Source organism: Aythya marila, assembly GCF_965140915.1.
Source record: "Aythya marila genome assembly, chromosome: 2".
Taxonomy (NCBI): Eukaryota; Metazoa; Chordata; class Aves; order Anseriformes; family Anatidae; genus Aythya; species Aythya marila.
The window spans coordinates 45,960,916-45,976,719 of NC_139043.1; the positions used below are offsets into that span (position 1 = coordinate 45,960,916).

At 41.9% G+C, this 15,804-nt stretch overlaps 1 protein-coding gene across 6 annotated transcripts; it reads left to right on the forward strand.

Moving 5' to 3' along the window:
• The first annotated feature begins 105 nt into the window (after positions 1 to 105).
• On the forward strand, positions 106 to 15,641 carry CDV3 (CDV3 homolog). Of its 6 annotated transcripts, none has more exons than XR_014316868.1 (6): positions 106 to 491; positions 1,853 to 1,932; positions 4,072 to 4,208; positions 5,191 to 5,353; positions 12,857 to 12,983; positions 13,442 to 15,641. XR_014316868.1 is itself a non-coding variant. In XM_082752879.1 (6 exons), exons 1-6 carry the CDS (start codon positions 249 to 251, stop codon positions 6,595 to 6,597), a joined length of 681 nt encoding a protein of 226 aa, XP_082609005.1. In that variant the 5' UTR covers positions 106 to 248; the 3' UTR covers positions 6,598 to 8,710. The 6 variants fall into 6 exon arrangements, 5 of the variants coding, with proteins under 5 accessions (XP_082609005.1, XP_082609006.1, XP_082609004.1 ...); XM_082752879.1 differs by lacking the exons at positions 12,857 to 12,983; positions 13,442 to 15,641 and adding exons at positions 6,409 to 6,458; positions 6,590 to 8,710; XM_082752880.1 differs by having other exon boundaries at positions 12,857 to 15,641.
• The last annotated feature ends 163 nt before the right edge of the window (positions 15,642 to 15,804 follow it).

Genomic DNA, 15,804 nt, shown 5'->3' on the forward strand with positions numbered 1-15,804 from the left:
GGGAGGTTCGTGAGTGGCTGGCGGCCGCTCCCTGCGCGGCCGCTGATTGGCCGAGGGGCGCGTCAGGCCGCGGAGGCCCCGCCCCTCCCTTTCGGGCCGTGTCAAGCGGCGGCGGCGGCGGCGGCGTGAGGCGCGGCGGCGGCCTCCTCGCGCCGGGCAGCCGTTAGCGGCCGTTGGGCAGCCGTTAGCGGGCCCCGGAGCCCCCTCAACGATCCCTCAGGGCCGGCGCCGCCGCCGCTACCACCACCATGGCGGAGACGGAGGAGCGGAGCCTGGACGACTTCTTCGCCAAGCGGGACAAGAAGAAGCGGAAGGAGCGCAGCAGCCGGGCCGCCGCCGCCGCCGCCGCTTCTTCCTCTGGCGCCGCCGCCTCGCACAACGCCGCCGGGGCGGCCGCGGCGGCCCAAGGGCCCCGCCCGGCTGACGGGGGCGGCGGCGGCGGCTCCAACGCCGCCTCCTCGGGCGCCGCCGGCGGCTCGGCCAAGAGCAAGGTACCGGGGGAAGGGTCGCGGCTCCCTCCGGCCGCGGCCCCGGGGCGCCGGCGCCTTCCTGCCGGCAGGGGGCAGCCCCGGGAGCGGCGCCGCCCCGGCCATGCGGGCGGTTGGGGAGGCTGGGGGGGGGAACGGCGTTTTTTTTTGGCAGGGCCTCCTATTTTAGGAGTATAAGTCGTTAAATGCGAGAGGTGCGTTAATGTGGAGACGGCGGTGTTTCCATGGAGATGAGGGTGGAGGAAACCCAAACCGTCTTGGAGGCTCTTAAAAAAAAAAAAAAAAGGCCGACCCCTCAGCAGGCAGCGCCGTTACGGGAGGGCCCTTCCTGCGTCAGCTGGTGCTTTAAAGCAGGTCACGGCTCCTCTGTTCGAGGTTGATAGCGTACAAGGGCCTAGGCCGGTGTTCTTTAACAAGCTGTGCTCCCAGCTGCTCGGCAGGAAGGAGGCTAAGCCATCGGCAGGCCCTGCTTGCCAGGTCTTCGTATTTCAAGTAATGCAGCATAGGAAGCGCGTAACCTTCTAATTAGGCTGTGTGTTAAGCCTGTGACGAGGAGCATGGGAGGGCTGCTTATATGTTCTGGTCTGCTTCTGGCCTACTGTAATAGCACCGCAATCTGCTGATCGAGCAGGACAAAATTGGCTCGCTTAGGTGGGTCTCTTTCCCCAAATGCTTAACCAAACTCCCGTCTTGAAACCTCGAGCAAGTTCTCTCTAAAGACTGGTATTCTGCTATCTTTCTATAGTAAAATTGCTGTAGTTCTGACACTTGCTTTTGTACTAGTATTTTTTCAGAGAAACACTATTTAAAATAAAGAGGCTGTAAGTGTGATTGTGGAGGTGAAAACTTGAACGTACTGATATTAATCTTTGTCACAAATCTACTGCAGGCTATCCCAAGTATTCTTTGTTTGGCTCCTAAGAAATAGGTGATGGAAAATTAAACCCAAAGCTTCATGTGCGTTCAGGCTGTTATAAAAGCACAGTAAAAGGGAGAGGTCTTGCCCTTGCATTTCACTGCTCTCAACTGCACGGTCCTGTTCCCTACTTTGTGCTGTGCCTTGACTTTCCTCTGGCTTTTTTTTACTGGGCTGATTTGGTTTTCTTTCACTTGAATGCCTTTTTTCTGCTGAGGCGTTTTGTGGCTGTTCTAGTGAGTTAGAATCATCTCCCCAGTGCATCGTAGATGGCATACAGTAAGTTAAGGGAGGAGGGAGTGGGATCTCTTTCCCTGTTGGCAGTGGTGCACACGGATTGATCTGCCACGGAGCTGTGCCTTCACCATTAGTTTTCTTTGTCTTATCTTGGTTATGTTCTTCATCTCATGGTATAAAGGTGGTAACTTACATTTTTCTCTTCTTACAGGAAGAGGATGACTGGAAGGAGTTTGAGCAAAAGGAAGAAATTGATTATAGTGGTCTTAGAGTTCAGTCCATGCAAATAAGGTACTTTTTTCTCCCCTTTTCTTCCCCCTGGGGTAGTCATTTCATATTTCTAAAAACTTTTTTCCTCTATGGAGTCCAGTGAAGCAGAGATCTATTCCTGCTAGCGTAGAACCACACTTGCTGTGGGGTAGCTTAGGTTACCTATCACTTTGTTTTGGGTCTATATTTTGGTTGGGATTCACAATTTCTCTTATGAATGCTTAAAATTCCCTTCTTTAAAGAGTGCAAAATGGGACTTTCTCTGAGAGAAATGCAGGATAGTAATTCCCCTTGAATCACTTGACTGATGTAAGGATATCTGACTCCATCTGTGGTGAATTCGTCAACTCTTGCATTTTTTTTTTTTTTTTTTTTTTTTTTTTTTTTTTTTTCAAGAACATATTTAGTAAAACCAGGGTTCTGTGACAAGACCCCACAGGACTGCGTTTGTGTATGTTATCCAAGATTCTTTGCTTACTTTTCCATTAGACTTTTCCTGTAGTCTGGTCTAATTTAAGTCTACTTAAGTCTATTCTGGTTAAAAAAACGGTTTCTTCAAGCTGGAAAAAAGTATTAATGACCTTAGTTTCAGGCCAGAACTGTCACATAATTCTTGTCCAGGTATTGATAATCTATGCAATGTTAAAATCATTTTACCTGTAACCAGTGTAATAGATGTTATCCTCAGCATTTGAGGAGGCCTCAGGCATGCACTGTTCTACGTAGTTCTTGAGTTTTTTTTTCCTCTTTGAAGACAGCTGGTCCTCTTAGGCCACTTACACGTTTCTGGTCCACCAGCTCTCCGTGCCATCAGAGTGTCACAGCAGCCAGTGACGTGTCCGAAAGGACAAGTAACAAGTGGGGCTGCTGCTTCCCTGGCTGCTGGCACTGGTGGACTGAAAATCGAGTACTGTGGCTTTCCAGACAAAAGCAGCGTTCTGAATACTTTTGATGCTGTGGCATATTTTCAGGCACGTGGGACTTTGTCACAGCATTGTGGAACTGCTCAGTTTGTGGATTCAGGGGGAGGTTGGACAAGCAAATGGAGGAAAAAAAAACACCGGAGGTTCTTAGTTGTCCATCTCAGGAGAACTTTAAGCTGAAAACGAAACACGGAGTAATTTGAGGGGGGAGAATGTTGTATATGCTTACTCTGTTCTTGCTGGTCTGTAGGCATCTGCTTTTGGCTGTAGTTTCAGATAGGACAGAGAAGCATTTGGGCCCTTGGTCCCATTTATGGGTTTTGTTGAATGTGGCCAAACACTGAAAGGCCATTTAATATTCAGAAGTGTTAAGCATTTTTGACTGTTCTCTGATTACTGCTTTTACAGAAAGCCTCTCTCTTCTTGATTAGTAGGATTTGGTGTGTTATAAAGTTCTTCTGTATTCACGCTTTGCTGTTCAGATTGGTGTCTTTTTTTAAACAGCCTCACCCTTCATGTATGTCCCGTTATACCATGCAGCTTTTTGTAGTAGTTTGGTCTAGCACGTTATTTTGAGTTTCTGGCTATTTCTGTGCAAAACAAAATAGTCTGAATAGAATATATTGTCAGGCTTTTGCATAGGATTTATTGGGGAAAAAAAAAAAAGGATATTCTAGTCTCTGTTTTTTGGGTTGGCCACTTTTTTTAAAAAAAAAAAAAAAAAAAAAGCATAAACCAACCAAGATTTTACATGCATTTGGGTAATAGTGTTTTCCAGTTGCCTGTGGTTATAAGGAAAAGGACCTCAGCATTGGTATTCTGCCACTATTTTTTCACAGTTCCTTCCACCTGACCAGTATTTCATGGAAGCTGGACTTGGAGCCCTTCCCTGCTTTCTGTTGTCATCTCAGCACACTTCTTAAATGCCTGTCTATCACACTAGTAAAAAGTCTTAAAGCTCAAAATAATAAATCACTGTATTTGGTCACTTAGTACATTTTGGACTTGTCTTTTTTCTTTAAAATTTACTTTTTTTTTTTTCCCCCTTATCAATTGTCAAGTTGTGTAGCTCTGTACCAAAAACTGTTCTGGTGGAAGTACTAGCACAGCCGTCACAGGACTAACATAGTCTGGTTAAATCTTTGATACAGTAGCCATGAAATCTTGTCTATGGTGATTGTGTAATCCGTGTTGAGTCTTAAACCTCTATTTGTAAAAAACAAATTCTCTTTCATAGTGAAAAAGAAGAGGATGAAAGTGAAAAAAGAGAAGAACCTGGTGACAACTGGGAGGAAACCGGTGGTGGTGTAGATAGATCATCTGGGCCTTGGAACAAGTCAGCTCCTGCGCCGGCACCTGTTGTTGAACCAATTGGTAAATTTACCTCAGAGTTGTTGATGTTACTGATCAGAATTAAGCTGCTCAGAAGGTTGAGAGCAAGGAGCAGTTCCTATTCCTGTGCAGGGTTCTGAGGAGCTTAATTGGTAATGCTGTCACTTAAGCACAATAAGCATGAATGGAGGTTGTTTTTTAATTTCAGGTTGGCGGGGGTGGAAAGCGTCCCATTTTTAAATGAAATCCGTCTACTTTGCAATTTGCAAGAAATCAGTTGGAAGCGTTTCTGTTGATCTAAAAATATTGCTTTGACAATAAGTGGGTGTTCAGCCAATATCTGACGTTTCATATGTCAGTTCCTGAGTAAGGCTCAATGATTAGTAGCATACTGGGTTTTTCTTTTCAAATCAATTCTAGGGTATGCAGAACATGACATTGCAAAATGAATTCTCTTATTGGGAAAGGACTTGAGTTTTGATTAAATATAATTCTTAGTCTCTGTGGAGAGAAACTACTTCGCCATGATTCCGAGTTCAGACTATTCTCTTCCACTTAGAAATTCATTAAAAAGTGGGCTGCTGTGTTTTTTTGTTTGTACAGGCAAGGTAGTAAAGTTACTGTGTTAGTTCATTGTAGATCGTTACTCTAAATATGAACTACTTGACTATTCTCTTCAGAATATGCAGAAGTGCTGTGAATGAGACTTGGCAAATACATAATTATATTTTTAGAACTCAAGTTTTAAATACAAGCTGCTAATAGATTGCGAAAAAGATAAAGGAAGTCCTCAGTGGTTTTGGTACCCTGAGCTTTGTAAGGTAGTGCACTAGAGCCTCATTTTATTTAGGCTACTAAGGACGGGTTAAATTGGTGACACCTCGTTTCTTGCCTTGTCCAAAATATTAGAGCTTTAAGATGCGTAAAAACATACTTGTAAGTTTTTCTCTTTTTTTGTCAATTGGTGGTTTTAGGGATGAATGCAAACTTAACTCTGTTGCCTAAATGTTGTTCTTCCAACCAGTTACAGAACCCCCTGAACCAGTTCAAACTGGCGGTGTATACAGGCCGCCTGGCGCCAGGGAGGGCGGCAGGCCACGGAGAGCACAGCAAGGACCACCTGAAATCTATAGCGATACGCAGTTTCCATCGCTGCAGTCCACTGCCAAGCTTGTAGACAGTCGAAAGTAAGTACATGCCATTAGTTCCCTAGGAGACTTATTTAAACTGCCGTCTTAAAGTTCTTATTTTTGGGCTTAATCCCTGGAACAATCTTTCCACAGAGGAAAGATCGAACCAAGAATTTAGTCTCTGTTTGGCAAAGAGATGGGAAAGGTCTTAACTGTAATTTCCAACTATAGGAAGGGCTTCCCATGAAATAACTTTTACAGGACAGAGCCAAGCAGGACTGCCAGTTACCTAATTGGCTTGCTGGGGGATTTCTCTAAGTAGAATTTCTGCTCTTGACAGCATCTGGTTCTGCTACATACTAGCCATGGTGAGGCTCTTTGTTATTACCTGCCAGTAGAAATGAGTAGGATGTCTTGAATGCAGTTCCTTCTCATCAGAGATGTGAAGGTAACTTAACTAGAGGAATGGGGTTTAATACAAATGCAAATTTGTAAACGTGCTGTCTGAGCTGTGGTTTAGAATGAGCCTCCCAACTTTGCTGAAGCATTTGTGGTGCTGAAGACTTGAGTCTCACCCTGCTTTTGAGTCCTGATCTTCCCATAAATGAGAAAACTAGCCCAATACCTACTTCACTTGGTGTTTTTTGATTTCTCGATGCGATATTGAATAATACAGCCTCACTGAAGCTTTGTTTCCATCTATTTTTGGTGTGGCTTTGTCTACTTGGCAAGTAAGACATACTGTCATTGCGTTAGGGCTGTAATGGTACAAATTGGGCTACGGTGAAAACTTGTGTGTTCCAGAAAGTGAATGAACATCTGTTTTCTAACACTTATCCTTCATAAATGCACTTTAAATTTACCTTTGAGAATGTCAGTATTGAGACTTAGAATGTAATCGGAACTGTACTGGAAGATGAGCTTGATTCTAGAGAACAGGCTGTACAAGATTTGCTTGGGAATGTTTGGTTATTCTGTTAAAGCTCTAGGCCTTGGTGTTTTATGTTCATAGTGTAATGTTTTTTTGTTGGGATGGGGGGGAAATCTAATAGAAATTCACAAATCACAAGCTAGAGATAAGATATTTACTGATTACATTTATTTTCCCGTAGGGATAAAGAAATGGAGAAGAGCTTTGAAGTAGTAAAACACAAAACTAGAGGTAGGGATGAGGTCTCAAAAAACCAGGCACTTAAACTTCAGCTAGACAACCAGTATGCTGTGCTTGGGGATCAGTAGAGCTGCATACACATTACAATTAAGGAATGCTTTTTTGGTAACCCTTCTACTAAGGTAACTAAACTACAGCTAACGGCTATGATGAACATGCCACCTTATTTCTGCTGGATCTGCTGCAGCAAGTGCAGACTACTTTGGCGTAACTGATTGGTTCTCCTGCACTATGGAAGCGTAATGTTACAACATCTCCATTGGATATGGGGCAAATTAATGTAAATGATTGAACAAGAGTCATCAGTGTTCTTTAATGCTCAGAAAGATACCTACAGCCAGTGGTCATTTGAAAATCTTTTTATGTTCAGATACTGAGCCTTCGTAAAGGTTGACTACCTCAGACTTGCTGCACTCATTGTGGACACCATGTGGATCACAACTTCTGGAAGAGAAGGTTACAGCTGTTTTAGTGGCCATCTGAAACTTGAAACCAGCTCTACTGGATTCCTGTCAGAAATCCTGCAGAAGTCAGCCATTTGGTTCCAATTTGCTATAACAAAGATTTAAGTGACCTTAATGAAAAACCTATTCTGTTCCCCTTCTGAGGAATCCTGTCACGTGTAGCCATAGCCTACTAAAGACTTCTGGAGCATACCATACCACTCATACTATCCAAGTATAACACAGAGCTGTAGTTTGTTTACCTTTTTAGATAGCTGTACTGAAGTAATTGCAAAACAAATTAAAACTCATTCAGTATCAGATTTGAGGAATGATGGATTTGAACAGTCTGTTTGCATTAGACATTTTCACAGTTACCTGTTTAAGCATTTTTCTATTTTCAAAAAAAAAAAAAAAATGCCTTCCTTGTTTCTGGTATCAAATTGCAGTATATTTAAATAACAATATTATAGTGAAATAGGGCTGTTTGTTTTTTATTTTTGTCATGAAGTTTGTCTTTTTGACCCTAAGGCACTAAAACTTAGAGTTTTGGTTTGACACCGAAGTATCCAGAATCCAAATACAGTCATCGGATTTTGTTGTCTTAAAAATGTAAGATACATGGCAGTAGTAATACCAGATTTAAAAAAAACCCTTCTCCGTTAAGAATGGGTATTTATCTGTTGAAGGGCAATGGTTGCTTGATAACCAAAACAACTTTGTATACAGAGGGATAACTAAAGCTTGGTAAGCCTTATTTGTTTGGCTGCTTTGGTGAAGCCTGCAGGCTTTTTGAGGCAGAAATCCTCCAAGTGAAACTCGTAAATGGTGTTTATTCAAGTCAGGAAGTTGTGTAATAATGGAAGGCAGTGACCTCCCTACGATGTTGTTGTAATTTCTGACTTAATTTAATGGAAGTAGGCAAAATGGCACTGGTACACTAAAAATATAGGACATTACCCCTAACTTTGATTCAGTGAACAAAACCTGACAAGTGCTCAAAGTGTCCTGCTGTAACTGTTTTTCTTTTCTTATGCCAGAAGGAAAATGAAGTACAATTAGTGGCATGGTCCAGTGTTGAGATTACTGAGTAAATGCCAAAAAAAAAAAAAAAAAAGACCCAACATCTATGAGTTGCCAATGGCAAGAGAAACAAGGGAACAAAACAAAACTCGCTTACTTGTGTGAGAGTACTGTGCATTTGCAGATGAGGATAGTGCTGGAATTGCATAGTTGGTTCCTTTTGATTAACTGCTGACTTGCTTTAAATCTACTTCTCTGAGGCCAAGGGGAATTTTGCTGTTGACTTTGGGGTGGGGTTTCACCTGGTTCTTCTGTGCACAAACTAAAACTGGCCTTGCCCTTGTGGAATTAAGTCTTTAAAACTTTTGCTAGAAGCTGCTATTAAACAGAGGGCTCAAAAGACTATTTCTAGTTGGAGGCTGCATTTGGAACCAAAACCCCACTGAAAGGCTGGTACCGATACCTTGAGCTCTTAGCCATGTATCTTCCTTGAAAATAGATTGTTGCCAGCGAAACTGTTGATGTGTCACTAAAAGTTTCTGTGGAATTCATGGTAAATGGACATGTCGCTTGATGTGGTAGAGATGCGAAACCTTGTCCCGATGCTCTAAAGCAATCGAAATCACCAGTACATGTGAATCAAGTCCTAGTCTACTGTATGACGGGTAGATGAGACTGTCCATTTTACTGTCTTTGAGGTTTTGGGGCATGACTTCTGGCAGTTCAAGAAAATCCTGTAACAGCTTAAAATCAAATAAAATGGAAAATATACATGGATCCTGGAGTCTAATGAATCTTTGCCTTTAGTACTAGCTTCTGGGCCTGCGACAGCTGAGCAAATGCAGTGTATTTGGGTCTCTTACGGGACAGGCCGTGGAGTGGGTGGTAGTCAGTGTTACTATAGTCAGGTGGACTATGGCTAACAGTGTGCAGCAGTGCATGTTAATAGGTTTCTATACATAGAAGTGGAGTGTGCTACCTGTCAGTGTCTTGCTGCCACCATTGGACTGTTTGAGACTGAACTGAACGTGAATGAAGTTTTGATTTGCTTTTCACTTACTGTAGCTCCGCTGAACTGAAGAATGGCAAGGTCTGGTCACTGCTGTACAGCAGTCTCTGAGGAGTCCATCTGCTACTGACAACTAGAGGGGTTATTTTGGGGGTCTTTGCTTAAGCATATCATTCCAGTTTCTTTCTGGAGGGCACGAAGGAAAAAAAAAAAAAAAAAGAAAAAAAAACACAGCAGTTTTCCACAGTATGGAATGTTAGGCTATTTTGAAGCGTTTCTTGTGTTAAAATCACTGCCAGCAGCTATCAAAACGCCTCTTGTCAGTGTTTTCCATGTAACAATTAATTGTTCTGTATGCCGGAAATGTTGAAAATTGGTATTCTTTGGAAGCTCAGTATGTTTTTGGGACTCAAAAGTCCAACTTTCTGTTTGTTGCGTTCATCTGAGGCATGCAAAGAATGCCAATTCCATTCCTCCAAAGTGCTTGTTGAAGGCTCGTGCTATAAATGAAGGATTGTCAGTAGTAGATGTGAGCTTCTCCATACCAGTCAGTGGAACGTACCTGTATGCTGCCTCAGGAGCTCTGTAACCTGTAACATTTTTATGGTGGGTTATTAATTTCCACCTCAAGGGTTCAGTAGTACTTTTTCTGGCTTAAAATAAAACCACAGACTCTGTAACTTACCAAGGCCATCAAATTAGCAACTTGCTAGAACATAAAGTGTCCAGTACTGACTGGGAAAGGAACAGTTTGCATTTGTGGTTCTTGGTGTTGCAGTATTTCGTGTTTAAAATGTTGAACTAAGCAATTTTGAAACAGTTGGACTTCCCAGTGTCTGCTGTAGGAACCTGGCATATGTATTTACTTGAGCTCATGAGAAATGTAGGGGAGAAATTTTTGTTGTTGCCCCTACCCACCCCCCTCACTGGTGTAATTGTGCTGGGCTTCATCTTAGCTGCAAATGAAGGGATTGACGAGCAGAAGGGACCCTCTCCTGCTTCAGTTTTCTTTGTAGCTAGCTTTACCAGTCATTACTAAGGTAACTCTCTTCTACTTAGGAGTAGATGAGCTACTAAAGGTACAAATTGTGTTAGGGCATCATAGGAACTAGCGTGTGGTTTTTTTTGGTGTTTGACTGCATCTGTTGGCTTTTGAAACCATTCGCCACAACACTGCTGAGACATGTATGCTGTTTAAGTCAAGGAAACCATACAAAATTTGGTAAGGCTGCACATCTTGGAGTTTGCTTCTCTGGGCTTTTGCAATAATTATATATATATATATATATAAAATAAATAAAAATTAACCCTGCTACCCTGCTTGAGCAGTTTTAAACCTGCATGTTGCTTTCAGATGTGGAAAGAAGTAAAAGAGGGCAGGATATTCAACAAAAAGTTGTTCAGGAAAAACTAAAAGTTAATTTGAATACAGACAAGCTAAGAACTTACAAGCTGTAGCAAGTGGGAAAAGACAGACTCCTCAGTTTGTTTTCTGTTTTGGCTAAGTTATAACTGTCATGTATCTAGCTTGACTGCTGAAGTACCAGGTGTAGTTTCACTGTGTTCTGTTGGAAGCAAAATAAAATCTTTTTTTTAAAAAAAAAAAAAGTGGAAAGCAATCAAATATAACAAGGGGGGTGGGGGGAAATGAGAAGGAATAGGAAGGGTTTTTGCTAAGCAGCAGTATTTAATGTATAGGGTGAGATAGTAAGAGGAAATGTGCTGCAGAGGTCAGGACTACTTTCAGATGTGACCGATCCATCCAACTTCAGATCAGCAGAAGCATTTGAAGTTCAGTAGTTGGGGAAAGTATCCTCTTTTTTTCCCTTTTTTAAAGTGTGCCTGGAGAGGGGGTGGGGGGGTGTTGCGTTGACACAAAGCTGTCCAACCAGTTGTCTAGACAGAGAACCAAGAAAGCACAACTTCCAAGATAATTCAACAGTCTTGTTAGGAAATAAGTTGCTTCATATTGAAGAAAACTTTTTTCTATTTTTGGATGGTAAAAACCTGAGACACTGATGTAAATTGCTACGAAGACGTTACCTTTTTTGTGAAGCATCTTCTAATGGTATGTATATCATGGGTTGACATACAGTTGCTTAGAATACGTATTCATATAGCAAGGTTAGTGAAGCTTTAATATTAAAAAAGCACCACAGCGTTAATGGAACATCAGGAAAAGTGCATCTGGAAAACTAGAATGAAAAACGTTCTCACCGCATACAGTGATAAGAAGCAAGCATGTTCTGTAGCAATAGTGTAAGGCCAAGAGTGGGATTTGACCATTGCTTTTCCCCTGAGCTGCTGCTAACTGAGTAATTCAGTTTCACTTTGCCTCAGTTCCCCCACGTGTACCAAAAAAGAAACAAACATCAGGTGTTGTGAGGCTGGTGCTGGTGGAAAGTGATACAGAAGGACTAAAATCTGTATAAAAATGACTTTACATTCGCTTTTGATATGGTACCCTAATGCTACTGTGGGAAGAACTTATTTCTACAGAGTGTAATATATGTGCTAGTCAAGTATTAGTAATTAGATGTTTAATTTGTATGGGCAAGGGCATTGTTCAGGCTGAGCACTCTGTTTCCTCTCTTTGCTTAACTACATGGTGTATTAGCATAATGTTTTTTGTTCATACATGGAATACATCTCAATTAATATTGAATTTTGCAAACCCCATGATAAGTAAACTGCTCACAGCCATCTCTTATAATGTGGCTGTTTTAAAGTTTGTTCAAGTGATGTGAATGAGATGTTCACTCATCAAAGTATATAGTTGTCAGGATATTGAGGTATTGTGTAGTAGTAAAGTAGTTTTCTTCCCCTGTCTGCATATAAACACACGTTCTTTCTACTGTTTGTCTTGTGGAGTAGCATGCAAATACAAAATAAACGTGAGGGAGAGAATAAACTTCCCTTCAAAACTGTTAAAATCTGATAGTAAGGCAGGCTGTGGAAGAAGAAGGTGAAGGGAAGGGAAACCACAAGGAAATAGTTACTCTTGTGGAGGTTTCTGTGAAGCAGTAAGATACAGAAGTGTTCAGAAGAGCTGGGGGGAAGGAAATGTTCATCAGATAGAGCTGGGGGGAGTGAGCATAGGGAGAGCTGGGAAGGGAGGAGAGGAAAGAACACAGATGCGGAAGAGATGCTTACACTATTACTGTTTGCTGGTTTAGCAGTTAACTGCAGTAGGAGGAACACGAAGAAGTAACTTTTATGAACATGCCCTTGCTGGCTGTTGCTGGTGATTTCAAGGTTCAATGCTCAGCACTTACAGTGGGCCTCTGTGAGGAAGCAGAGAACACGAAGGCGGTGTGCGTCCAGACAAACCAGAGCTCTGGCGGGCACTGGCCAGAGAGATGAGGCCCAGCAGCTATTTCCTCTAACTGATGTTTTTATCATCACAGCATCTCTAGGATAGTTGTTAATGTGTATCAGACATGACAATTCTCTGTCAGAAATGGTTACTGTTAACTTTCAATGAACTATTGCAGTTCCTTCAGAGGAAATGCTCGACTAGCAGAATAATGAACATTAAAGATGAACACGGGGCTTTTTGGCATACTTACGATGATGATGAGTGGTATTTTTTTTGTAGCAATGAGATCAACAGACTGGTAGCAGGTTTAAAATGACTTCAAGAAATGTCCTGTTACATGGTGGGTAGGAGAATTATTTCTAAGATGTTTATCATCTGCTTTTTTTTTTCTCCCTTTACAAATAAACTACCTTGTTCTTACTGTCTTTCCAGTAACGAAGGGCTGCTTCTACAAGCCTCTGATCACATTTCTCCCTGTATTTTTCTAATGTGTCACTTCTTTTAAGGTGCTGATGAAACAGCAAATATTCACTGAGACCCTCTAAGAGAAATATATGCTGTAATATTTTTCCATATTGTTCTGTCTTTAATACAGCCTAACATCTTATTCGCTTTCTTGACTGCAACTACACATTGAGCAGATGTCTTCATCAAGCTGTCCATGGTGATGCCTAGATCGTCCCCTTGAAAGATCACAACTAATTCAGAATCCACCAGAGCATGTATGAGTGGTTTAAAGCCTTTCCAGTATTCATTGCCTTGTTTGTTTTTTTTTTTTTTCCTGTTGACATCCATTTGCCACTATTTGCCGAGTTTACAGAGTTAGCTTATCCCGGCAATCACCATCTTCCCTACTGCTGACAAACTTACTAATTTTCTATGGGCATTGGATTTTGCCACCCTATATGCTGAAGTCTTCGGTTTCATGTATATAATTCACTCTTCTTACCAGTAACTAGCATGGCACACTAACTTCTACTCACTCTGACCTTTTCTGTTTTGTTTCTTGTCTATCTTCTGTATTGCATTTCTTTCTAGCTCAGTTGTTACAGCATTGAAGCCATCAAGTTATAACTGTCTGCTTTAGTTCAAATAATATGCCAACAGAAAACTGTTAGTTAAAATGTTGTCATGTTTTTCTTTTAACTAAAACAAGTAACTTATTCTGTATCTCTTTCAGAATATGTACAACAATAACAAAATGATTCAAACCATAAAAACAGGCTGATAAAAAGAGAACAAATGCAATGACAAGCAGCTAAAGTGCATATAAGCTAGGCTCTGGGAGATCCAATTTTATTGGTTTCAGTGGAGTTATTCCTTATTTCTGTCACTGGAGATGAGTTTCATTAAGTGAAATCTCAAATGAAGTTCTAAAGTCTAGATACAGCAGCCAGAATCAAGCACAAGAGAGAAAAAGCCCTAATGCAGACTTGTTTTAAATTTCTGGGTTACTCTTTGTTCCTGGCAGAGTTGAAGCAAAATGTCTTACTTGCTCTGGCCAGCAATCAAAAGGGCTCCAGCACGCCTGATACAACATAACCTGCTGTAATATCAAACTGGACGCTGAATTATCAAATTAGATAGTTGAGATGAAGGCAGTGCAGCAACACTGGGGGGCAGGCTTAGTCTTTGTGGTTTGTTTCATCTCTTTACATTCTCATCATGTACTTTAAAGATCATCCAGCTGTAAATAATGCTAAGTCTTTAAGTACTGACAGCGTTTACCAGTACTGCTACATTTGTGAATACGGCAGAGGTGGTATAACAGAGGACTCAAGCCTGTTAGGATGTACAGCCTACCTCTTACCAGCTGTGTTGTCTCAGTATCGGACTATCATACAAAACAGCTGCTTTCTGCTATTAACAAGCTCTGAGAGGATTGTACCTTGGATTTTGCTTTCAAATAAATTGTAGGTTAGGTGTTCAATCTGTAGTGCTTACTAGGATTGCCAAAAATGATTGTGGCTGCTGGGGGTTTATCAAGTTTACAAATTGGAGGTGAAGTTGTGTGTTTTTTTCCAACCCCTCTGAGAGCAGAGGTAGAACAGATGTAGCAATACCCTGTGTCAGAATGTAGTACTTTGTACCTTTTTCTACGCATCTGAAAAGACTTAGCTGTGCTGCTACCACAGACCAGAGCCCTGTGTGTGACCTACTGACCAGTCAGCACCCCCCGCCTGGCTGGTTCTCTGACTGCACTGTGTCCTTAACCTGGCAGTTAGGTAGAAGGCGAACTGCCTCTGTAAGCTGGCATGACTGTTTCTATGTAATTGGCTCCGCTATTCCTTTTCCTGCAACTCAGAGCACAGCAAAAATCTCTCAAGTATTTGACATTTAACCTTTTTTTCCACTGTAATATTCCCCCCCCCTTTTTTTTTTTTTTTTAATTTAGCTGTGCTGCCATGCCAAGGAGCTCTAGCCAGGTGCTTTGAATTACTCACCATCTATTTAGAAAGCAGTTCTGCAAGCAAGAACTCATGAGTCTGGATCAGGCTCTATTCCTTCAGTCAGGGCTCTAGCACCACCCCTGCAGCTCTGCATCTGTTGTAAAATGCTTAGCACGTAAGTGGGATGTCCTTGAGTGCTGAGGAATTTAAATCTAGATCATCCAAGGCTCTGTGAGAACCTCAATCTAATAGAACACAGCAAAATGAAAGGAGTAGCACAGCCCAACTGTTCTACCATGATCAACGAGAAGGAATAGGGGCGCAGGACTGGTAGCCTGTCAGCTCAAAGAGAACTGCCTGAGTTGAATAGCAATCGGCATGGTCTAGCCTCTAGGGTTTTTGTTTTTTAATAAAGAGATGAGTGAAGAGCAGGAAAGAAGACGCACCAATAAATGAACAAATAGGGAACTGAATTTGCATTCAGCGATGTACCAGAATGCCTCAGCACCAGAGCTGACCTGAAGGACTGAAGATAAAGCCCTTGGAATGATTACGGTAGAGTACAAAAGAAAGAAGGATGCTGTCTAGCTGGGAAAAGGGTTGGCCGGGAGCCCGTTCAGCACAGCAGGAACCGCGTCAGCGAAGTGGAGTACAACGGGATCTATTTCTGAGAATCACTGTGTGGTCTCCCACAGTTATCACAGGAACCTAATGATGCCTGTATATTTATATAATTATATCTTTATAGTCATAATTTAAGTTCAAAACCTGAACTATATATATATATTTTTTGTCAGTAGATTTTTTTACCCTGGTTTACCTATCATGGCTTCTGCATATGACAACTTCTAATTGTGCAGTGCACACACCTGTTGTCTTTTTGTCCCATGTTAGAGTAATGGTATCAAACTCTGTAAAGCACTTTTGTGATGTTTCCTGTGAAGAAAGCTGAAGAAAATAAATTTATCTTAACAGCAGCAACTGAATTTATACCTCCACCTTTGTCTCAGTTTGTGTTCACTCATCATTTCAGCAAATCTAAGCACTTAGTGCTGGGTACAGAAGGGCTGCCTTCTGCCTGCTTTCCCCCAAGACCCTTCACTGCCCTTTTTGCCTCACCACCTGTGCTGAACAAGTGCCTGGAGAACTGGGA